Genomic DNA, 23,723 nt, shown 5'->3' on the forward strand with positions numbered 1-23,723 from the left:
CTGCCGAGGCGGCCCGCAGCCCTTTTCGCCTCTCTTAAGTGCCTCCAAACTTTGCTTTTGCAAATTATGCAAGAGAAAGCATCTTCGATTCTTCCCTAAGACTCGGAGCCGGCAACCTTCACCCACCTTTCCCTAGGGAGCAGACCCCGGTAGAATCTGCAGTGAGCGAATCGTCAGTCCAGGATTTGAAAAATGGGAAGCTAATAGAAGCAGATGGTAATCTATTCAGCCTGAAGAGGAGGTGGGAGTTCACTCTGCAGCAGAGACAGAGTACAGTCGGGAGTGGCTTCTCAGCAGTTGCCGCATGCTTCACAATTTCAGTAATACTCCTTGAAATGAAGCTGCTCCTGTGCTAAAGAAAATGACTTTGCTGAGTGTGCTTGTGCTCTAAACTGACTGCCCACAGCCTGTGTAACTGCGTGATGCTGGGACACGGAATCACAGAACTGTAGAATCATTAAGGTTGGAAAAGGCCTCTAAGATCATCCAGTCCAACTGTCCACCTGCCACCATTATCACCCACTAACACATGTCCCAAACTACTGCATCTACTCCTTCCTTAAACACTTCCAGGGATGGTGACTCCACCACCTCCCTGAGCAGCGCGTTCCAGTGCCTCACCACTCTTTCTGAGAAGAATTCCTAATATTGAACCTGAATAAGAGCCCGTTTGGCTAAGTGATGCTCATGCCAGTGGTACCTGGCTGCGAGCGCACACTGCGTGATGCATAGGAGGCCCTTAGAAAACCTCTGGGGTATGCGTGGGTTTTTCATGTTCTGCTTGAAGGCAGAGGTCCAAAGCTCAGTATATTTAATCCAGCAAAAACACCTGGTGAAAGCACAGTCTTGTGTGTGAGCATTCAGTCATATACATCTGTGTGTATATTTTCATATATACATCTTATGCATATATATATCATGTATATGCATAAAAAATGTATGCTTATGTGTGCGTTTATCTTTCTGAATGAATTTGAATATTAGCTCTGCCTTTTATCTGGAGGAAGTAGTAAAATGTTGCAAACTAAACTTGCATTGCATTGAAGGAGTCCAGTACTCCTACAGATTTGCTTAAGGAGCATTAAAAGAGGCAGGATTATCCTACGGCTGGGTCAGGCCCCAGTATGCTGCGTGTGAGGGATATGAGGAGTGCAAGGCTGAGCTTTTTCACCTTTCTAACTTCTTTACAAAGAAAGATGATTATTTTTTGAATGTCAGCAGTAGCAGCAGGAACCGGTTGTTACCATTGTGCACTCATTCCTGTGTGCAGAGGAAGAGGAGGCCCTGGGGGTTGTGACACACCTTTAAGACCTGACAACACCATGTGGTAAAGTGCACTCCACGCACGGATCTGGAGTGCGTTGTGATGCAGAGGGTCATCTTGAGGCATCCGATCAGGGAGACAGTAAATAGGGCCTGGTAAGTGCCTACCTGCAGTGTGACTGAGTATGATTCACTGCTGGTATCTGATTTGTGTCTGAAATGTGCCCTTCCCTTCCTCCAGGCAAGTGCACAAAAGAAGATCACAGAAAAGCATGGGCTGGTTCACTCTTAATGCCACTGGTCTGTCTGTTTCTGTATGCAGTGTGAACTGCTTTTGTATTTAAATTTCTTTATGAGAAAGACAGCTTTGTGGACCTGGAATTGAGTCAAAATCAGTGATTTTGCAGTAGTTACAACAGACCCAATAGACCTAATAGGTGCTGGAAGTGAAATATTAATCTGGGAAAGAACTCTTTTTTTCTAATTTCTGTTTTCTCTAAATATTACTTCTGGGGATTCTTGGAGAAGATTTGTCTTAAGGCCCGATGGAGCTTCAGTGCAGTCATACATCCGGCCCCAACTTCAGTGCAGGCACAGAATACAGAATTATAGAATCACAGAATATCCCAAGTTGGAAAGGACCCACAAGGATCATCGAGTCCAACTCCTGACAGCACCAGACCTTTTGGCTCTCTTCCTTTTCAGGTTTCCCTCGCCTGATTGTTGCCACCAGGGTTTACCTGTGGCTCCCCAGAGCTTTTCTCTTATCATTGCCATGCTGGCACACAACCTTTGTCCAACCATAAAAGCTGTCCAGCCGCAGAGGAGGCTTCCTATGGAAGCTTTGTGTGCAGCATGCTCATAGCACAGAGCAACTCTCCCCTCTCCTGCAGCAGCCCCTGGGCAGCCCTTCCTGATGGCTGGTGCCGAGCTCCGTCTCTTTCCTGCATCACCAGGAAGACATGTGCCAGGAAGTGCTTGGGAAATCCTGCAGAGCTGCAGCCTTGTGCAGAGCAGAGTTCCTGAAGAACCGTCTGGGAATGTAATGTTTTCCTGCACATTTTGCTATGAATGCTGTATTCATAGCTTACGGTTTTCTATATGCTGCATTACACTGCTGTTGTTTACAGGGCCATCTGGGAGCGTGATTTATGCAGAGAGGGAACTCCACAGAAGCAGCATAGTGCTTTCCACAGACAGCAGCTGTTTGGGTGCTGTGACAATGCAGATAAATACACTGCATCTATTGTGCTCTTCCCATTGTTGACATTGTCAGCAGTTCATTAGTGAGGCTCGCTCGGAGCGTCTGTCTGGTCGACAAAGGATGCTGCTTTTGGTTATCAGACTCTAGCAGTGCTGTGAGACTGAAATTGAGTTTGGGGCTTCTGGGGTTAGTTTTTTTATTAGCTGAATTTCATGGTTCATCGGTAATGCTGGAGATAAACGGAGCTTGCCATGTTGTTATAAAGCTGGGCACAAGTTGCCTTTTTGTGGCGGACTGAGGCAATATGTGTATGGGGGGATTTCGGAGGGGAGGAATGGAAATGAGGTTGTTTTCTGATGACAGGTCTCACCTGATAAGAAACCAGCACTGAAAGTGGCTGTAGGAGCCTGCATTTTTCATTAGGCATTGACTGCTTGACTCACTTTTATCTTGTGCTTCTTTGACATTCGTTTCTTGTGGCTCATCAGGCATTAAGACGGGAGCTCAGTGGGGAAGGGCTATCTGCTGAGGTCTGTCACTGGGAGGTGCCGTTTTCCCATCTCTCAACCTTGCATGAAAAGCCCAGCAGCTGGATGTCTGAGCTGCTCAGCTTTAACTGAGAAGTGTGCCAGGGCCCTCAGATGGCCACGGCCACAGCCCCTGCTCTGGGTGATGTCACTGGGACAGTTTGAGCTGTACTTCGTGCCATCCTTGTTTTTACATCTGCTCTGTGTGATCTGTCAAGGGAGCAGTGGCTTGTGCTAGAGCTAAGAGCATTCAAGATTGTGAAAACTTTCTGTCTTTCTGTGTCTAACAGATTGATTTCAATATCTTCAAAGTGCAGACATCCATCCTCCTCTTTTAACTCCATCGTATCTTTTTCGCTGCTCCCCGAGTAATGCCACCAAGATGTACCACGTCAGTGATACTGCATGAATAGCACACCCTGAAGCACACAGTTTCAGGGACTGCCGCGGCTTGTCATATGCATGAGGTGGATGGATTTTCTTGTGTGGGAAGGGGCAAATGCGTCTTCCCGAGAGATGAGAGCAGTAGAATTAAGGAAGAGGCATCAGCAAGGAGCTACAAGTGCTGCCTGACTAAAACCACAGACACAGCTCTGGGATCTTATTCCAAGTGATAAGAATCAGATGCCCTAGAAGACTGTATAAATCACCCACAGAGAAGAGAAAAGTGGTATCCTGGTCTTTTTTCAATTGGAGCTCTGGTATCCCTCATTGCCTCTAATTATCTGCTCTTCTCTGGATCTTATCACATCATTGGACTGAATGGACTCCTGTGGTGTTATTTCTGCAGAATTATTGAAGAAATGTTGTGTGAAGCAATCTTTCCCATCTTGTTTTTTTTTCCTGGTGGATTTTTTTTTTTTTTTTTTTCCTCTGAATATCCTTTGTCCTTCTAGCAGCATTTATATTTCCAGAAGTCAACTGAACATGGCTCTCAGTAACTTGCTCTGACCCTCCTTTGGATGGAGGATCGGACCAGCTGATGGCCTGAAGACCCTTCCATTGTACATAATTTTGTGATAGTATATACCTCCTCATGGCAGGGACCTTCTTACTCTATCCTCATCCTGGAACGTGGCTCTATTTGCATATACACAGGAGTTTGAACATATCTGAGGGAAAGAAAAAGTAATGAGGTTAAAAGATATAAAAAATTGAGTACTGTTGTATTAATGAATACTGCAAGTGGGGAAAAGAGGCATTCTCCTGTTGAAGCCATACAGTCTGGTCAGGAGAGAGACCAGAGTAGCAGCCACCTGTGCTAGACAGTTTAGATGTCTTCCTTAAAGATCTGTAATCCATAATTGCCAGTCATGGACGTGTGCAAAGAGATAAGGATGGGCTCAAGATAAGAATCTATAGGCTGTAAATCTTCATTGCAGTGGAGATTCAGCAAAACACACTGAGATTTCTGCATGTATTTCTCTGCTACTTCTCTTTTTCACTTTGATATCTACTTTGCCATCTTCCTCACAGGGTTGGAGAGAAGATTAGGTGAGGAGAGCTCACTGCAATATTTTAATTGTTAAGTGCATACTGTAATACATAGTATTAATAGCATCACTATTCCATCTTGCACATATCTTCACAAGTACGCTTTGACTTCTGTTCTTGCTCAGTCACCTATATACTTGCTGAAGTTTTTAGTGAGCAATGCTGGTGGCAGATGGATGGTTGAACTAGATGATCTTAGAGGTCTTTTCCAATCTTAATGACTCTATGGTTCTATGATTCTATAACTAATTTGGAGAAAGCAGGAGATCTCTTGGTTATTCTTTGTTCTTCTCCTAACCAAAAGCCTCAAGGGGAGTCCTCCAGACTGGAGAAACAGGGTTTGCCCACAGTTTGAGGTCATGCACACATAGCAGTTTGTACATAGCAACACCTCTCCAGAAAAACAGATGATTTTGAGTCATCACCAAGGAATGATTTATGGGACATACTTGATTTAGGAATGGATTCACTCTTTCTTGGAAGGCCCTAAAGAACTCCTGAGACAAGTTGCTCATCGAGGGCATCAGCCATCAGGGCCATGTCACAGTCTCATTACAAGCTGTGTGGTGAGCTAGAAGTGGTTGTCAGCATGTCATTAGCTGCAGACTCAGACTTGGTGGCTCATAGGACAGCAGTAGGACAGGGCTGGATGCTGACATCACTAACTGGCTCCCAGGTCATGCTCCTCATCTGCTGAGCTCGTTTCCTGTTTCTTCTCAGATCTGGGCCTCTCTCCCACACCATGGCTGAGCGTGCCAGGGACACAGCTGCTTGCCTGATCTGCAAGGCTCCTGCAGCTGCTCTGGCACCAGGGTCCCATAGCAGGAAAGATGCTGCAGGCCCATGCTGCTGTTAGTGCTGTGTTTTTCCACAGATGTGTTGCTATGTGTGAAGTTACTATGTCTGTATGGTCTCAAATTGTGGGCAAATCCTGTTCATCCAGTCTTAAGTCTCTCTGCTTGGGGCTCTTGGTCAGGAAAGGGGCAGGGAAGATGTCAAGGGGAGCTCTCCTCCCCTAAAATTAGGTCACTGGTTGCAGGGGCTGTGCACAGCAGAACACTACTGAAAATAAATATCCCAGGTATGAGCAAGTGCCACTCTTGGTCACACAGTGTGCTTGTATTATCCCTCCCTTGACCCAGCATGTGGGCTCTCTTGTGTGCCGGGTGAAAAAAAATCCTAGGGATTTCTCATATTTGGCAGACGTCTTTGTAGTAAAATAAATAAAGAAAATGGAGCCAGCAAGGCTCCCGTTTACCTCAAGCCCTATAAACACAGGTGTTTATAGTATTTAAATCACTTGAAATGATAGTTAATTGTCTAAGCACAGTACGGGTAACAAGACAGAGAGCAAAGTTTTCCTGGGAGGAGTTTGCACATGTTTTCAATTAGCAGTCAGCCAGCAGCCAGGGCAGAGGGAAAGGCATGAGAACAGCATTTCACCATGACCTCACTGAGAGATTTCCCAGCTTTGAGCACAGCTCTGGGCATGCAGAACAAGTGGAAGAAAGCACAACTGGTTCTGGGCTACTGGCTGCTTTGTTAGTGTCTTCTCTTTTATTTTAGGGTGAACTGACTGAAGAAAGTCACTCAGAAAGATGAAAAGATAGATGCACACTTTTGCTCTGTGAGCAGAGACAGAAACAGAGGCTTCAGGATGCTCTGTGGCTACCATACAGATCATAGAATCATAGAATATCCCGAGTTGGAAGAGACCCATAAGGATCAGCAAGTCCAATTCCTGACTCTGCAAAGGACCACCCAACATTCAAACCATAATTCTGAGAGCATTGCCCTAGTGCTCCTTGAACTCCAGCACTTTACTTCCATGGGGAGGCTATTCCAGGGCCTGACCCTCCCCTGATGGAGCCCCATGCCATTCACTTGGGTCCTGTCACTGTCAGCAGTGAGCAGAGTTCAGCATTGCCCATCCACTCCCCTCGTGAGGAGTTGTAGGCTGCCGTGCTGCATACGTGGCCAATGTATGAACAACAAGCACAATGTGCTCGCCTCAGGACATCATGTCACATTTGTGTTGGGGCTTGTGACAGCAAGGAGTCAGGAGGGCTGGAAGGAAGCAAGGGGAGGGACCAGTCTCCACTCCTCCCAGCGTCTGTGCATGTGGCATCTGGCTGAGGGCAGTGCAGATGTTGGGCTGTTAGCAGTCCCTCGGGATGTGGGATCACAGCCCACGATGAGTTGAAAACCACTGGCACATCTGCTAACTCTTAAAAACAGAGCCTTTTAGACTGACGATAAATGAGAGCCTTACAATCTCTGTAGCTCTTGCAGAAGAAATTACAGGGCTCAGCATATATATAGGCAGTCAAGTGGTTTCTGTATGTTTGGGCTGCCACACAGGAAGGCCACTCCCCAGCAAGCTCAGTTCCCTGCAACTGACCACAGTGGGTCAGCAGCTTTGCATCCCAGAGCTGCACATCCACAGCCATTCAGCATATGTATATAGGCATCTGTCCCTGCAGATGTATCACCTACTCTCCCTCCTACGCTGTCTGCCTTTTGGTTTTGATATCAGTAAAATCTTCAATAGGAAACAGTGGTTACTGTGTTAGATGTTTGAATGTTCCGTGCCAGTTTCCCGGTGGGTTTGTGTGCTGAGTGCCTTTCCAACAGCCCAGGCGAGAATTATGTGGGACTGGATTTCGTTGTGAAGATAGGGCTGTGAAGCCTCCCCTGGGGTGAGCTGTGGAGGTGCTGCGGGCTGTTGGCCGTCCTGACTTCTCTCACTGAGGCTTAGCAAGGCTGTGCAGAGCTGCAGATGCCTCTCTTGATTACTAATGAGAGAAAATCCCAACTGCTTGGCTGCTTTTCCTCAGAGTACACTGCACACTGTTGTTGGTGAGGTGGATTTTTTTCTTTTCCATCAGATGTGGGACAGGCACATACTTGCGGATGGGACAACGCGGAGCCGCCCAGGCCTGCACGTACCCAGCAGTTAGGAAGATGAAGTGTGCTTATCTGCAGCTCAGGGCTGAGGCAACAAGCACAACCCAACTAACACACAACCTGTGGATCCAGCATATGAGTTAATTCATGTTTACAATCTTTCAGAGAGTTTCCGTGAGAAGCTACTTGTCTGTGGTGTACATCAGCTGGATCAGGATACGCTGCTGTGCTTCCAGGCCTGTCTCTACCGTCAGAGGAGGGATCACACTATGCCAAAGAGGTGTCAGTGAAGCATACATAAAGGAAAAAATGCAAAATGAGGGATGTCGAGCAATAGAAAGTCTTATTATTTTGTGTGACAACTGTCAAGTAAGCCTGGCTGCTCCAGAGACAGTCTCATTTTATTCGGAGCTGTAATTTGAGGAGAGCTGGCAGCTCCAAAGTCATGCTTTTGTCCGGAAAGTTTGTATGTGGTCACATCACACCAGTAACTCAACTTGGGCTGATGCAGCCAGAAACATCCCATGAATGTTGGCCCCAGACTGTGCAGATTTGACAACTCTTTCTGTACCTCTGTCTTTTAAATAGAGATGGTTGTGCACATGGGAGATTGCACTTAGACAAGTTTAGCGCTTAGCATTTTAGTACATTGAGGTGACTTCTTACAGACTGCTTTGCAGATGTCTACTTTTGGCTTGTTTTTTCTTTTTTTCATTGTTTTTATTTTTGTGTAGATGGTTTTGGTTTATTGAGTCTTTTTCTGCTCCAATTTTCAATCATTTTATTTATGCATTTATTTGTTTTAACTAGTGAATCTTGTTGATTTTAGTAGTTGCTTAGGTATTTCAGTTCACGTGTGTATATTATGCACTGGAAAAACTGCACACATGTAGAGCAAATCAGTGGTTGGATTAGAACAAGTGCAGTTGCAACACCAGAAATAATGGAGCTGTTAGAGAGATGTCAGATATTGGAGTTTGCTTCACCTCGTATTTCCTGTACGTGCATACGACCTGTGTTAGATTTCCCTGGCCCTGCTAGGAGAGAGGGAAGCTATGGATACCCTGCAGAGTATACATATGGAATGTGGTATTACACTTGAAAATCACCCTATCGAGCAATTCAAAATTAGAAGCATTGTAATGCATCATTCTGGACAACAGAACACAAAATTTCCATGTCGGTTTCATCTGCAGCTCTGTGATAATTCTGTAATTAAAAAAAAAACAAAAATCCAAACAGTTGTTTTGCACTTGAAGAATGTGGTACTGAGAAATCTGTGGACTTGTCTTGGGATTTACATGTCTGCTCTCGAAGCCTTTTGTTTAGTTTGTGTTTTGTCTTTTCAACTGATCTGTGGGTTGTGTTTTTTGGCTTTCTTGGGTTTTCTTCTGCTTTTTATTGACAGAAAAAGGATGAATCATGGTTCTGGGAAGCAGGAAACAGCATTTTGATTCTTGTTGCTCGCAATACTATATAACAAAAGTGGGTGAGGGTGTAGGTGGTTCTACTTCTGTTTGTCTTGCAGCTCCTAAACGTGATCGTAAACAGTTGAACTTGTGTCAGGTCTAAGACTGTACCTACACCCACCTTTGTTTGGGTACACATTTTATCATCAGTGTGGGTTAGAAGTCTTATTTCTGGAAGGCATAATATTTGAGTTCTTTCCACATCTTCTTGAGCTGGTTCTTCTGGCTGCTGAAGTGTGTGTACACATGAAAATGTGTACGAGGCGTATGCCCACGGTCTGTTTACTTTGTTTCTAGGGCTCATCACAATAAAAGAAGCCCATGATATAGAAGCCAGACTTAATGAAGTGGAAAAGCTTCTGAAGACTATAATAAACATGCCATGGAAGGTGAGTAAGCCAAGATCCACACTTAGCCCAGCTTGACTCTGCCTTGATGGTGACACACACTTGAATGCAGATTAGAAAGTGATGGCCTGTGCCAAAATGTAAAAGAAGCAACAATCCACTGAATATCTTGGAGAAGTGCTGAGTGTCAGAACCATGTAATGATGTCTCCAGGCAGTTGCTTGTAATAAGACATTCTGTTGTAGTAGGAAGGGATGTAAAGGGAGGAGAGAAACAAAACAAAGTGTTGGTAATAAAAATGGATGTCTCTTTCTTTTTCTCTTTTTAAGTATTCAAGATCTGAAGTAGTCCTCACATTTTTTGAGAGATCTCCTTTGGACCAAGTTCTAAAGAATGACAATGTCCATAAAATTCAGCCAAGCTTTCAAAGTCCAGTTAAAATATCAGGTAAGAGTTGCTTCCAACAGTCATCTCAAGAATTAAAGAATGAAAATGACTTTATTTGTTGTTCTCTTTGTTCTTTCTCCAAGCAACTAGCAAAAGCAGTGGTGAGAATATTAACTACTATTAGGAAAGAAGGGAGGAGAAACATCACACCTTGAACACGGTGTCTGCAATTTTGGTCTTTCTATCTCAGACAGGAAATAATTAAATCTTAAAACACACAAACAAAGGATAGGGATTAAAGTCATTGAACAGCTTCCCCAAGAAAAAGGTCAAAGAACTACACGTAAACTTTGGAAAGAGATAACAGTAGGGTTATGATGGAAGCCTACAAAACTGAATGGGAGGAGGTTTAGTTATCCTGTACTTCTCACCAAACAATAATATCAATCATCCAGTAAAGCTGGCAGATAATAGGTTATAAACAAACAAAATAAAGGTTAAATATTCTGCTGTTTTCATCCAGAGCTTGGTTAGGGAGTGAAGTCATTGTAATAGGATATCATGGAACTGAAAGTATAAATGACTTCAAAAATGAATTAAGCAAGCAAATGGATGAAGAGTACATTGAGACCTGACATAGATGGAGACAGTGGCAAGTTTCTAAACCACAGCCTGCTGGAAGATAAACTGGAGAGCAGTATCATTCTATATTTGCCTGTCCTTTCAGCCCACCCCCACTGAATCTGCTACTGTCTGTTGCTAAAAGGTGTATGGACATTTGGTGTGTGTGGATTTGTATTTCTCTATTGAAAAGTTTCCTTTGAGCTTAATGGGAACTGCAGATTTCTCCTTAGGAGCTTGCAGTCTGTGAGCTATCCAATGAGCTGGCAGTTTTAGTATCACCAAAAGGGCTTCTTTTGGTGAGTGAAATAAGAGTGAAATACTGCATAGTCCTCCAAGGTGCATAAGTTCTTTAGTATGAAATACATCAGCTTTCATAGGTAGTAACAATACTTTGGTTAATGACTAGGCAGCGTGTCAACATGCGAAAGATGTAGACAGTGTGTCTTAAGATTGATCTCATAAACAGGGTAGATTTCTATTTTTGTTTCTGTCCTGAGCTCTGGTTATTCATGGGTTAAATATTCTTTTAATTAAATGGTAAATTGCTTAGGAGCCCACCAATAACTATTTTGAAACATACTGCCTAACACAGTGCCTAGGCAAAAAATGTGGTCTTGCCAGCCAGTCTGGTGCTTTCTCATTGAGCCCCTGAGCAGAGGCTGCAGTGCAGCACAGGATGGTGCTCAGCAAGCAGCGCCCCCAGGGGCCATGCTGCAAAGGGGATGGTGCAGGTCTGGCTCCTTGAGCCCGGGAGGTAGGAGCCAACAAGTGCGTTTCATGTTCCAGTTGTGAGTAGGGAGTTTTGGATGATGTGTTGAGTTGATGCAGAAATCGAAGGCGAAATTTCTCGTGTGTGTGTTTCCTGACATTTGTCAGCCTCCAGAGGTTGGCTGTGGTTTACATGCTTTGCTTCGAGCACCCGGAAATGTTTTCAGTACTGAATCTTGAGAACATATTCACTGTTTTCTGTCCAAAATATATTGCTGCCTTGTGAGAGCAGGGGCTGCACAGTGAATCCTTGCACCTGCCTATTATGAATTGAGGGATCCAGCAGTACATAGGTGACTCTGAAAGTAGTGTCTCCTACTTATTTCTGTGGAAATTACAACAGATACAAAGAGCACAATAACACAATTTGAGAGAGCAAATGCTCAGCTACAAAACACTGTTTTTCAACGTAGTCACCCCCATTAACTCTGTGTTTTCACTAGCAATGTACAAGAGCCTGCATGCTGCACTTGTAAACATCTGCATCAGCAGAAGTGACCGACTCTCATCACTGCTGAAATGCATCACCATCCGCCGCACTGTGCTCACATCCACTGGTTGGTCTCCACTGGTTGTCAGTGTGTGGTGGATACAACAGAGAGAAGAGGATCAAGAGAAATCTAAGTTCACAGTGAGGGTGTCTGGCTGAGAGGCAGGCAGTAAAGGGAAGCCTCCTGCCAGCCTGCATATAGAAGAGCTGTGGAAACCATGTTAGCAGAACAATAACATGTTTTGTTTTAAAGTGAACTAAATTGATTTTAGTAACTGAGTCATACCTAATTAATTGGAGGAAGAACAGAGGAAGACTTATGCAGCTATTCAGAAGCACCATGTGGCAGTCTGTTTCATCATCTAACTGGTTGCCGCAAATAGATTTTTAGAATTTAGGTGGAAATCTGATGATGAAATGATATTTGCCTCATCTGAATATTGCACGCTGGGGGAACGGGTTTGGAGTCTGTCGGTGTTGTCAGTAGGTGGCAGTAAATGTTAGCAAAGAGGTTTGCACTGCAATAAAATGCTGTAATTTTTAGGTCATGGCAAGGACAGTAGGAAAAATTGTGGCATTCTTGTTGGTCATAGTGCAGCTTTCTGCATGCCTTGCAGGCTCAGAAAAACAAACCAACAAATTCTGTGCTCTCTGAAAAAACAAACTGCCCATTGCGTGGGCCTGTTCAGAGTGATGAGTGATGGGGAAGAGAGGAAGCCCCTCCTCTTTGATGGAAGCTGAATTTGAATTTATGGTGTAAACTGTATTCTGCAGCACAATGCTGGCTTAATATGAGTCATGGCTGAAGTGTGATTGTGCTGGTTTTCTTTGTCTTTGCCACCCCCAAACATATTGTGCTGAAGCAGGTTGCAACACAATACAGACTTTCTTCAGAAAAGTATGGAAGTGAATTCTAGCTTGGCTTTTATGCAGTAATATACAAATGTACACTTTAAAATTGCCTCATTCCTCTCTCCATTCTCCTTGCCCACTCATTAGAGAAGTACATTCCTGTTGTGTTGGCACTAGTGTCATCTGACATTGTATGATTAGAAAAAGTCCTTGTGATTTGCCTAGTTTGCCTTTCTATATAATACTGACATGATGTAGAAGACAGTATTGTTTTACATAACTTAATGAAGATTGCTCAGATAATTCGGAATGTAACTTTTTATTTCCTTTCTTCTGTTATGGGCTTTTTTTTTTTCCTTCTTTTCTTTTTTTTTCCCCTGCTTAACTTGTTTAAGCCTTGGAAATCTATCCAGGAAAAACACAATTATGAGAAATGGTAGATTGCAATTATACAGCTGGGCTCCCATTCTGCTAAAAGTGACGCCTATTTTGCCACTGGCAATAGTGGGACTGAAACCTGGCCTTGTTTCAGGTGCTCTGTATCAGGAATTGATGATGTGAATAGGATTGCTTAAGCACTGGCAATCTGTAGGTGTAAGAAACTGTGAAACAAACTCTTTTTCTTCTTTCCTGTACAGATGTTCAGTGTGACATGCACATCCCTTTTCACAATTATGTCAACTACATATGAGGTGCAGTTATTTCCAGTTTTCTGTTTCTTGGACTCTCATCTTGTTTCTCTTTATTCTTCTGACAGAAATCATGCGATCGAATGGATTTTGTTTAGCGAACACTGAAACAATAGTCATCGACCACAGTATACCCAATGGAAAAGAGAAGCACCTGGATGTGGATTCAGCAGAACACTTGTAAGTGTGGTTTATCCACGAGTAATGCTGTCAGGGTTCAGATCAACAGTCACTTTCTGGCTGTTTTTTATTTCTATAGCAAGATGCTATTCTCGGTGTAGGAGACTGGTGCAGTTATCATTCTCACTGGTTGAAGATTACTGAGTCTGATAGCTAAGGCTTCACAGCTCTTTCCATTAAAATGGATAAAATGGCTCTCTGGAAATTGAACTTGGTCCTCTCTGTAAGAAAAAATCTGTGGCTATCACAGGGATCCTGCCAGGTGGAAACAGAGGAGCTTTTTCTTTCACTGATCACTGTGAAGAGAGCTGACTTGAGCCCGAATGTGGAAACTGAAGGATCCCCACAGCAGACTATCTCAAATATTTATTAGGGAAGCAAAACACCATTCTGTGAGGAGGGAAATATATCCCTGAACTTTATCAAAGGAAGCTGGACAGCTGCTCAGGTGCTGCTACACTCTTTGACTTGCTGAAATATGTATTTCATTAAGGAGGAAGGATGTTAGATTAGCCTTATTTGTAAATTCTGCCTGCTAATGCGTGTAGATATTTTGGGGTCAGAGACCAGTAACCAGGAAGGCTTTCATTTAGGTCTTAAGTCAGTGCTATGTTGACAGATGGGTACTCATGGAAGTTAGCTCCTGTTGATTTCTGTCGTGGAAAGTGATTGATGTTTCGGTGAGCTTCAAGTAATGAAGTATTTAAATATTTTCAGTGAGAAACATTGACCTGTATTTTCATTAAAGCAATGAAAATGATGGAAACAGAGCACTAAAAGCCTTGTGGAGGCTTTATCTTTGAATTCATCTTGCCACGTTTGAAATATGATCATTGCCAGTCTGCAGAAGGGTTTACGGGTTGAATAGATTTTGTTAGAGTCTGAAATGTAATCCACTGCAATTTTCAAAATCTTTCTGTTAATTTTTATAAGAAGGAGTGTTTAACACTTACTGTTATGAGCCTAAAACTTACTAACAGCATTTAAATTCATACACTTGTACTGAGGCCGAAATGATGCGCTGGACATAATTAAATGAGGCCACTGTCTGGAGTTAAAGTTGATAGCTCCTAGTAGATCATCTCTTAGTATCGAGAGTGATAAATGGTCTCCCTGATCTAGCAGGAGGTGTTCCTGCCTACAGCAGGGGGCTTGGAACTAGATGATCTTAAAGATCCCTCCCAACCACAAACCACTCTATGATTCCGTGAAATTATTAGAGCAGATTACCAAAGAAGGCCCTGTCCTGCCTCATTTTTGTTATTTCAAAAGATTTTGATTTAAAAGAATGCTTTGGCCCAAGGAAAACTTACTGGTCTGGGATCGAAAACTTCTGTCGTCTGGTTGTCATCCCAAACCCTACACATCACAAAATACTGAGGCAGGAAAATATTAATATGATAAAGACTGGGTGGTAGGTGTGGTTTCCCAGAAAAAGTGGTGGAAGAAATTAATCCAAAATAACAGCTCAGCTTTGTGCACCTATATTTTAACTCCCCTGAAGGAAGTTAAATCGGGCACAAAGAAGTTAATAAATTTTAAATGTCTGTCGTACATGGTGACCTAAACTTAGCTGTATTTTGTAACTGGGAGGTAGTGGCCTGGAAGTAATGGCACTGATGTATAAAAGCTATCTTGTAAAGACTGAATTATTTCTAAATACAAAAGTTTTCTATATTTTTAAGTGTAGATTAGTAAACTGGAAAGGAAGTTTATAAACCTTTCAAAACCCTATGCAGTTCCTTTTTGTTTTCTGTAAAATTGGATTTACAGAATTAATATTTTCTATTCTGAAATTAGACTTAATTCCTTGTGGACTTGTCTATCCTCAACTGGGGAGTTTTTCCTTTCAGTAAAAATCCATAAGGGTTTTGGTTGCTGATGTACTTGAATCAGACGTTTTGCAAAGCAAGCGTATTTTTTTGATAGAAGCACCCAATAGCATTCATTTGCCAAGGCTACACGGGTTAGCTGTTGGATTGCTTGCTGGGTTAGCCACTGAGTGGCCCATCACCTGAAAAATCTGAAACTTCTTGCAAAAGAAACTATTGTGTTTTTGCAAGCTGGAGTTGCTTACTCTGTTATTGCTTTTTGCTTCCTTCATTTTCTCTAATTTTAGTTGGCAGAATACCACATTGTTGCAAAATGTGGTGAACCCAGTGTGCTCAGCCTCCACGTGGCAAAAGCAGCTCTTATATGCTTTCAGTACTCTGCAGTGCTTCTCAAAGCAAAGGTGGCAAATAAATGCATCCAAACTCTTTGGTTTTGTTACACAGAAGTACCTTCCTCTGCCAGGGCTGTTTGCACTTCTACCAGCAGTAGGCAGCAGAGGCTTTGGAACTGGATATGGCTGCCTTTTTGGCAAACTTGCTGCAGTAACAGACATGGATTTTCAGGATAGTGGTGGTGCTGGTACAAGCATCTTGTTGTCCACAGGAGAAATTTTCATGTGTGGCAGTGCAAAAGCATCATGGAGCTGGTAAAGTTAGGTGCAGAAGGTTTCCAGAAAAAAAATAATCCTACGCTTGACAAGAAAAGGAAATGCTGCTCCTATGCTTTTTATTCTTAAATGGAAGGAGTTCTGTTCAGGTACTGCTTGCACATAATGTTTCAAGAGTTCTGTAAACTTTATTTTAGGAAAAGACCTGTTGGTAGTTTTATGTGTTACACAGCTTCTAGCTGTAACTCTGATTTACTGGGTTTGCTTTCTTCCAAGCACTGTAGAGCACTGCTTTGCAGACTCCTGTGTCTGCACTTTCTTTCCAGCAGCAAGGAATGCTTTCTGCCTTCCCACAGCATGTGAATGTCACTGCTTTGTATCTCACATGCTGCTTGTAGTACCTTATCAGCGAGACTGAAGTTCCACAAAATCTATGTGGCCTTCCAGGTGCAATAGTCTGATTTTCTATAATTGGCAAGAGAAAGAAAGCTGAGTCTGAATAGCTTTCTTGCTTCCTTTTCTGGCATTGTCATTCTGTCTGCCCCACTGGTGTTTCATAACTCTTTGTTCCTGGGCCTCTAGTGGTCTGTAAGACAGCACAACATCAGCTGGGAGTTAGCTGCCAGAAGCTAAGTCAAATCCCTTCTACACGTGTTCCCACGCATGCAGGCAAGCAAACAAACTTGGAGGGAGCAGGGAAATGGAGGCAATAAACATTTGAACCTCAGTTGACACTGAGTTTTTCCATGGTTGTAAGTAAAGATCATAGCAACAGAACTGCAGGAGAAAATCCCTGAGTTTCTGTTCAAAAAGTTGGGGTTCTCATAGTTTAGGATTGAGAAGGACTAGGCAGGAGTATGGAAAAGGGACAGAGCCATCTGTGTCCATACATTCTAGGATGTAGGCACTCTGCTATATGATAAGCTGTGATGCTTTCCAAGAAATTGAGTTTTGAGAAGAGGGAGGAGTGGGAGATGTTGTCTGTTTCTTTATCCTACCAGTCTTTTTAGATCTTCTGAAGTACTTGATTCTTAGGGCTCTCTTGGTTGAAGTTAGAAGGATGTCTGCAATTGCATTATTTAACTGCAGGAGTCCAGCTGCCACAGGGAGGGCAGCGAGATTCTGTAGGAGGGATGCTGTAATCATTGTTTCCTATTTGTCTTGAACATTTGTCTTTATAAAAAGACAAATGCAGGGAGGAGACTCTCACCCTTTCACTTCATAGGTACAAGTTCAATCTGCATACAAAGGCAGTTTCCGTTCTGCTTTTGTGTGGGAACCGAGGCATTTCATGTCACTGCCAAATGCTATGAGAATAAAATGGAAGAATGTGGACCTCAGCTTCATGACTCACTTTTCCAGAGCTCACTTGCTGCTTCCTTCCTTAACGCTAGTAGCTTTGAAAGTCAGAGAGAACAATATGACCTGTGTGCACGCACCATAGTTCTCATTGTCCTATGGTTGATTCATAAACGTGGCTGTGTGTATGAGAAGGTGGATGGGGTCAGGTCTGAGTAGTTTCTGTGCAGTTTTTCTAGACTCAGAAAGCTCTAATTCCAGAGGTATCTAGAGCTGCCTAATAAAGGCTGTGTCCCAGGAAATTATTTGTTTGTTAGTAGGAAAAAAGCCCTAGGAGTTGAAAATGAATTTATCGTGTTTTTGATCCAGGTCAACTTCAACTGAACTGAATAGTAACTAGATGTCATGAGATGTAAAGTTCAGGTATGATAATGACAAGTGCAGTGAAGAGTCTGTGTCATGCTGGAGAGAAATCATAAAAAGCCCCTTTCAGTGCAGACTGCCATCTAAAGAGATTGAGAATTTGCTCTCCTAACATGCTGTGTATTTATGTTTTGGCACAGCTGTAAAAGGGAATAGTTCTCTTGTTTTACTGAAAGCAAACTCCTTTGCTCATTCATCTCCATGGGTTACAAAGAAGGTTTTCTGTTTATTAAGGACATGGAGGGCAATGTTTTTCACTTATATCTCAACCCTCTTTAGTCAGTGCTGAATTTTGGTTTACATAAGTGATGGAAGATATAATTTCTGATCTTTCAGCATCAGGAGAATGATGGTAGGCTGATGTCACGAAACTGTAATTTTACTATTCACAGTTGATTTTCATGGACTTTGCTTAAGAACTTCTTGCATATGTTTTAATTTCAAGCTGCCAGGAGAGGGAGTGAGACACTGATGATTTCAAAAAAGAACTGGGACTCTAGATCTTTGCCTTGCAAACTGAGCTTCACAAAGCTCAAGCTGTAAACCAGCATTAGAAGTACTACTAATGCAGCACTACTCTGCTGTAAAGCAAGTCCACGTGTTCAATTTACTCAGAAACTTAACTTGACATATTGGTAGAGACATTCTTGCCTACAGCTCTTTTTCCAAATGACCCCCTTAAAAATGTCTTTTCTCAAAGCTTTCTGGGGATCAGTCTCCAGATATTCTAGCCTTCTCCTTCTCCCCCAGTACTTTTCTTCAAATTCTATCTACATTGAATTTTTAAAATTCATATCAATGACATTTATTATTTTTTTTTGCATCAATATTAATGTCTTTTTGCATCAAAAGAGGGGTGGCCAGCAGGGCAGAGGAGGTGATTGTTCCCCTCTGCGCTGATCTTGTGAGGCCTCAGCTGTAGTATTGTGTCCAGGCCTGAGACCCCCAGCAAGGGAAAGACATGGAGCTGCTGGAGCAGGGAGAAGGGGAGAGTCGAGAAGATGATCAGAGGGCTGAAGCATTTCTTCTGTGAAGATAGGCTGAAGGAACTGGACTTGTTCAGTCTGTAGAAGAGAAAGCTTGGGGGGGAACTTATTGCAGCTTTCCAGTAGAAAAGGAGCTTATTAACAGGAAGGAGGCTGACTTTTTACATATTCTGAGAATGGTAGGACAAGGGGGAATGGTTTCAAGAGAGTTTAAGAGGCTTTAAACTAAAAGAGAGGAGATTAGATGTTAACAGGAAGTTCTTTACTCAGAGAATGGTGAGGCAGTGGCACAGCTGCCCAGAGAAGTTGTGGATGTCCCATCCCCAGAGGTGTTCAAGGCCAGATTGGAGGGGGCCCTCGGCAGCCTGAGCTGGTGGGTGGCAGCCCTGGCCCTGGAACCAGATGGCCTTTAAGATCTGTGCAATCTAAGCCATTCTATGATTTTATGACTTAATGCCTTTTTTGTTTGTTTTGTTTTAATTTCTCCTTAGGTTTGAAAGTGTGAGTGACTTTACCTCAGAGCTAGAAGACAGTGATGACCCAACAGCCTATGTCACCAATTTGACATACTACCACCTGGTCCCATTTGAGACTGATATTCTGGACTGAGACTGTTCAATGCCACAGTCAGCCAGCATCCAGCCAACCTCTTCGTCCATAAGCTCTGCTATCTCCAGCATTGCATCTCAGTGAATAAGGCTGTGCAGGCAAGACCAACAGCTAAGAAGCTGCAGCAAGTACACCACAAAGCTTTGTAGTTTGGCCTTCTGTTGTGTCTTGCAGAGATGCCTTGTAAGGAGGTAGCTGCTTCACTGTGAACAACAAACTCATTTTCCATGAAAACAAGGCAGCAGAGGCCTCCTGGAACTTGAGGAAATCTCTGCAATGTCTGTGGTAACTGCAGCTCTGATACAGCCGCTGAACTCGTGCTGTGATGTGCTATCACCCATGCTTCTTGGCTTGCAGTGCAAGTTGAGGCTTCCTCTTTTAGGATACCACCAGAAATTTCCCCAGATGTCGTGCCCACTCTTTTTATGCTGTGTAAGTGAGAAGGCAAGCAAACCAGCTGAATTTTGTCAGTTCCCTCTGCAATTGCTTAATGGATGCCTTGCAGGTCACTTCTTGCTCAGCTGCCGGATGACTGGTGCCTTACATGAGACGTCAGAAACACCATTGAGTGCCTCTAGGATACAGAACACCAGCTGACTGCTTTACTTCTTTTAATCATGGGTTTTTATGTAATCTCCAAAGAGATGACTACTCTTTCCCTCTTTCCACGAGTAGTAAAGCAGACAGCAGCTGGCATTGCAATGGGCTACGCATGATGTTTAGGTACCTGAATGATGTCAGAGATCTGGAAAGCTGATGGGAAAGCTGAGCTGCCCTGCTAAGGGCAGTCAAGGCTACGACAGGCACTTGGATATGAATTTTGTCACGTGGACCAGAAAATGTGAATGGTGCTTACAGTTGTTTACATCAGAGAGATAGTTCCCTATGTATGTTTCTCCCCAGAGCATGGGGAGGAAGCCAATGAGATTGCATGTTTGGACTGAAAAAGAACAATAAGCTACAGCGTGCCTACAATAGTAGGAAAAACACCCACTCCCTGGCCTGCCTGACTCAAAGGGTCTTTCTGGCTGTCTGAGATACGCCTGCAGGACCGGGTGCAGGCTTTGTTGTCACATGAATGCATTTGTGACAGTGGGAGCACAAGCAGGATTGGAACCTGCAGCCTCTTGACTACTGAGTAGTGCAAGGTTAAAATCTCTTTGGGTCTCTCTCTTGCAGAGTGCTATGATCTTCAAGCTCGCACGGTGAGAGCTCAGCACTCACTGTCGTGGCCTGTCGTTGAGCTTTTTGTGATCTAATTGCAAATATGAAATTGAAGGGATTGAAACGTGAAAGAGGACATTTTGAACGTTTCCTTGTAGTGGGGCTTACATTGTCCTGAAGAAGCTGGTACAACTCCCTTCCTTTGCAGACTTCTCATTTCTATCTGTAGAATAACTGTCAAACAGCATTTGCTAATGTAAATAATAAATTATTTAGAATCCTAATTCTTTTACACAGTATGTTTTTAAAATATATTTTAAATGAAATAAAATATAACTCACCTTCAGTACACTTTCTGCAGCTTGAGATGGTGGCTTCTTTCTTTTTCTTTTTCCATCTCTGAAGACTCTTTCACAATCATGCCAAATCCTCCTTGTTTCCAATTGTTTTGAAAAAATGCTGAGTTTACACAACTTCTCCTGTGCTGCATGTGTTGCCTATACTGCCAATACATTACATGCTCATGTGAAAGCTCTTAGCCTCACTGTTGATCTTGTGTATAGGTGGCTTAATACCACTAAGTTCAGTGGAGGAATTCTGCACTTTTTCAATCTTAATTGAAAACCAGTCTGGCACATAACCTTTTTGAACGTCGTGCAGATCTTTGTACATTAAACATCTGAAATAGAAGGGGATATGTCCATACTTGTGCAGTGCTTTTTGAACAGACTTTTGAGTTTGAAATGTGTTTCTTTTTTGGTTTGTTTGTTTGTGTTTAATTTTGTTAGTTATAATTCTTCTTCAATTCTTTAGTGATTTAAGTTAACCGTGGTGGGTTAGTATCTAGTAAATAAATGTGTTGAATTGAGAGTTCAAATATTTGATTTCAGTCCCTGGTCCTACTGTCAGCATACCATGTTGCTTTTGGTGAATCTACTTTGTCTCCTCATGTCTTTCCTAGAATTATGTTTTCTAGAACACCAAAGTATCATTGTTTTTTGTCATGCTATTGTCATCTAGTTTGTTTGAATGTTCTTAAGAATTGTTAACCCCATTATAATTACTTACCTCTTTCAAAGCACTTTAAGATCTATCATTTAAAAATGAAAGAGAAACACTGCTAGTTTTTGAAAGGTAAAAACACATTCCTCATTAAAAACAGTTGCATGCATGTTGAAATCTTCATGGAAGGAGGAGTGTAATGCAAAGGAATTCATCTACAAACAGAAGTTGCACCATTTCACTTGGATTTTTCAAAAGCCATTTTTATCAAGTATTTTCGAGTGGTGTTGCTGTGTAACTTATTTCACTTCACTAAAATCTATTTATTTGATAAATCAAAAGAATGTAAATGACTGTGTATATTGCTTTGTGCACAGAATCAATTTAAAATTACCTTTGGTTAAATCACTGCAACTTTCTCCTGTGGACCAAGTCTCTACACCTGGGAGAGGTTCAGAGTATGAATTATGCATGTGGTAGGTTCATACATTCAAAATAGATCTGTGGTGAAGCAGTCTTTGAGGAATAAAAAGAAGCTTGCCTTCTACAATTCACGATGCAGATTATGTGTGCACAAGGTTTTGTTAAATGATTATTAAGACAGTATTTAGAATCATAGAAGAGTTGATTCTACTGGAAGGGACCACAAGGAACACTGAGTCCAACTGCTGGCTCTGCACGGCACCACCGAACCCTATGAGAGCACTGTCCAAACACTCTTTGAACTCTGGTTCTTGGGGCCATGCCCACTGCCCTGGGCAGTCTGTTCCATGCCCACCACCCTTTGGTGAAGAACCGTTTCCTAACCTCCAGCCTGACCCAGCCTGAAGTAGCCCTATGCTGTTCCCTTGGGTCCTGTCACTGCCACCAGCGAGCAGAGATCAGCACCTCTATTTGAGTGAAACAGTAGAAAGTTAGAAATTTGAATTTAAGTTTCCAGTGGAGCTTTGTTGCTTGTGTATGTTATGGTATAGTCTTCAGAATTATCTGCATTTCTGCAGGGTTCTATTTGGACCAGCTGTTCTTCAGCTCTTGTCTTAAAGTACTCTGAATAACTCTGTCAGGCCAGACTGAGTAATGTTCCTCCGCAGTGCTGGGGTAACAACATCACCATTGAACAGGCACACACTTCTCCGGTGTCCTGACAGCTCTTCGTATGGTGCTTGGGCCACTCAGATTCCCAGGTAACGTCCTCAGCGTTACACAAAAGTGAAAGGAGATCTTGGCTTGTAGGAACTGTCAGCTGAACCATCAAGTGTTCAGAAGCTAATAAGAGATGGCAAAGTGGAGTCCCAAGTGCTCACTCTGTGGATCAAACATTTTTCTTCTTTTGGAATGACTCTTCCAGGTCATAAACATACTTGCAAGTGTTTGTTGGGCATCAGGGGAGAGTTTACATGTATTTTTCCCTTTTACAGAACCCTTTTGGGGAATTTTCAAATCATGAAACGATCCTTCACAGAAAATAATTTATCTCAAAGAAGTGAATACCTTAAAACAAACCCCCAAAACATTTGTTGGCTTCTTCCTCTTCTTTCACCATTGTGGCTGCAAGAAACATTCTTGTCTTGCAGTTGCTTCTCTGCTGGGAGGATAAAAAAATGTCTTGAGAAACAGGAAATCATCCAGACTTGTCTGCTCATAGCATTTGCCTTAATTTTTTTCCAGGGTTTTCACTGCGCTGCTGCCACTCTTTCATGGTTCCCATCAGTCAGAAGGAGCTCATTGCTACCTGACATCGAAATAGGCTCTATCTGCAGAGCTCAAGGCTGGGTGGTCATACCTGAGCTCCTGGCTTATTCTTTGGCTGGGGGTGCTGGGAATACAAGCTGCTCCCCAGGCAAAGGCAGGGAGGACCTGGAGCACAGGCAGGTGTTCTCCATTTCTGTTTCACAGTAGTTGTATGGGAAATGGTAATTTCCATGGTCCAGTCCTCCCAACAAGGAGTAAAATGATAGGGTTTGCATGGCTTGTGGTCATAGTTGCAGACAGTTAATGTATATTTGTTTGCCAGTTCATATAAACTGTTCATGTAAATAGTTCATGTAAACAAGCCTTTGGAGGTACTCAGAGTGCAAAAAGACAAAAGCCATCAGTGAAATACAACTCTAGTGTTGTAGTGCTTAGTAAGTGAAAGAAACTTATCACTAGATTGGTTGCCTATCATAGAATTATAGAATGGCTTGAGTTGGAAGGGACTTTAAAGCTCATCTGGTTCCAACCCCCAGCCATGGGCAGGGCTGCCACCCGCCAGCTCAGGCTGCCCAGGGCCCCATCCAACCTGGTCTTGAGCACCTCCAGGGATGGGGCACCACAGCTTCTCTGAGTAGCTGTGCCACTGCCTCACCACTCCTAGTAAAGAATTTCTTACAACTTTTCACCTAAATCTCCTCTCTTTTAGTTTACAGCCATTCACCCTGTCCTGTCACTATCAGAATATATAAAAGTTGGTCTCCCTCCTGGTCATAAACTCCTTTTAAGTACTGGAAAGCTTCAATGAGGTCTCCCTGGAGCCTTCTCTTCTCCAGGCTGAACAAACTGAGCTCCCTCAACTTTTTCTCATAGGAGAGGTGCTCCAGCATTGTGTTTACCTTTGTGG

The 23,723-nt window shown here is 42.9% G+C and overlaps 1 protein-coding gene across 1 annotated transcript in view; it reads left to right on the plus strand.

The window, feature by feature from the left end:
* Positions 1 to 20,478, plus strand: part of PXDC1 (PX domain containing 1) — a 116,517-nt gene extending 96,039 nt beyond the window's left edge. Inside the window, exons 3-6 of the mRNA XM_010708407.3 lie at positions 9,162 to 9,253; positions 9,541 to 9,658; positions 13,090 to 13,201; positions 18,841 to 20,478. Of these exons, the coding sequence (XP_010706709.1) occupies positions 9,162 to 9,253; positions 9,541 to 9,658; positions 13,090 to 13,201; positions 18,841 to 18,958 (440 nt within the window). The 3' untranslated portion in view covers positions 18,959 to 20,478. The remainder of the gene's footprint in view (positions 1 to 9,161; positions 9,254 to 9,540; positions 9,659 to 13,089; positions 13,202 to 18,840) is intronic.
* Positions 20,479 to 23,723: the final 3,245 nt, after the last annotated feature.

The sequence above is a fragment of the Meleagris gallopavo genome, chromosome 3 (genome assembly GCF_000146605.3).
Source record: "Meleagris gallopavo isolate NT-WF06-2002-E0010 breed Aviagen turkey brand Nicholas breeding stock chromosome 3, Turkey_5.1, whole genome shotgun sequence".
Lineage (NCBI taxonomy): Eukaryota > Metazoa > Chordata > Aves > Galliformes > Phasianidae > Meleagris > Meleagris gallopavo.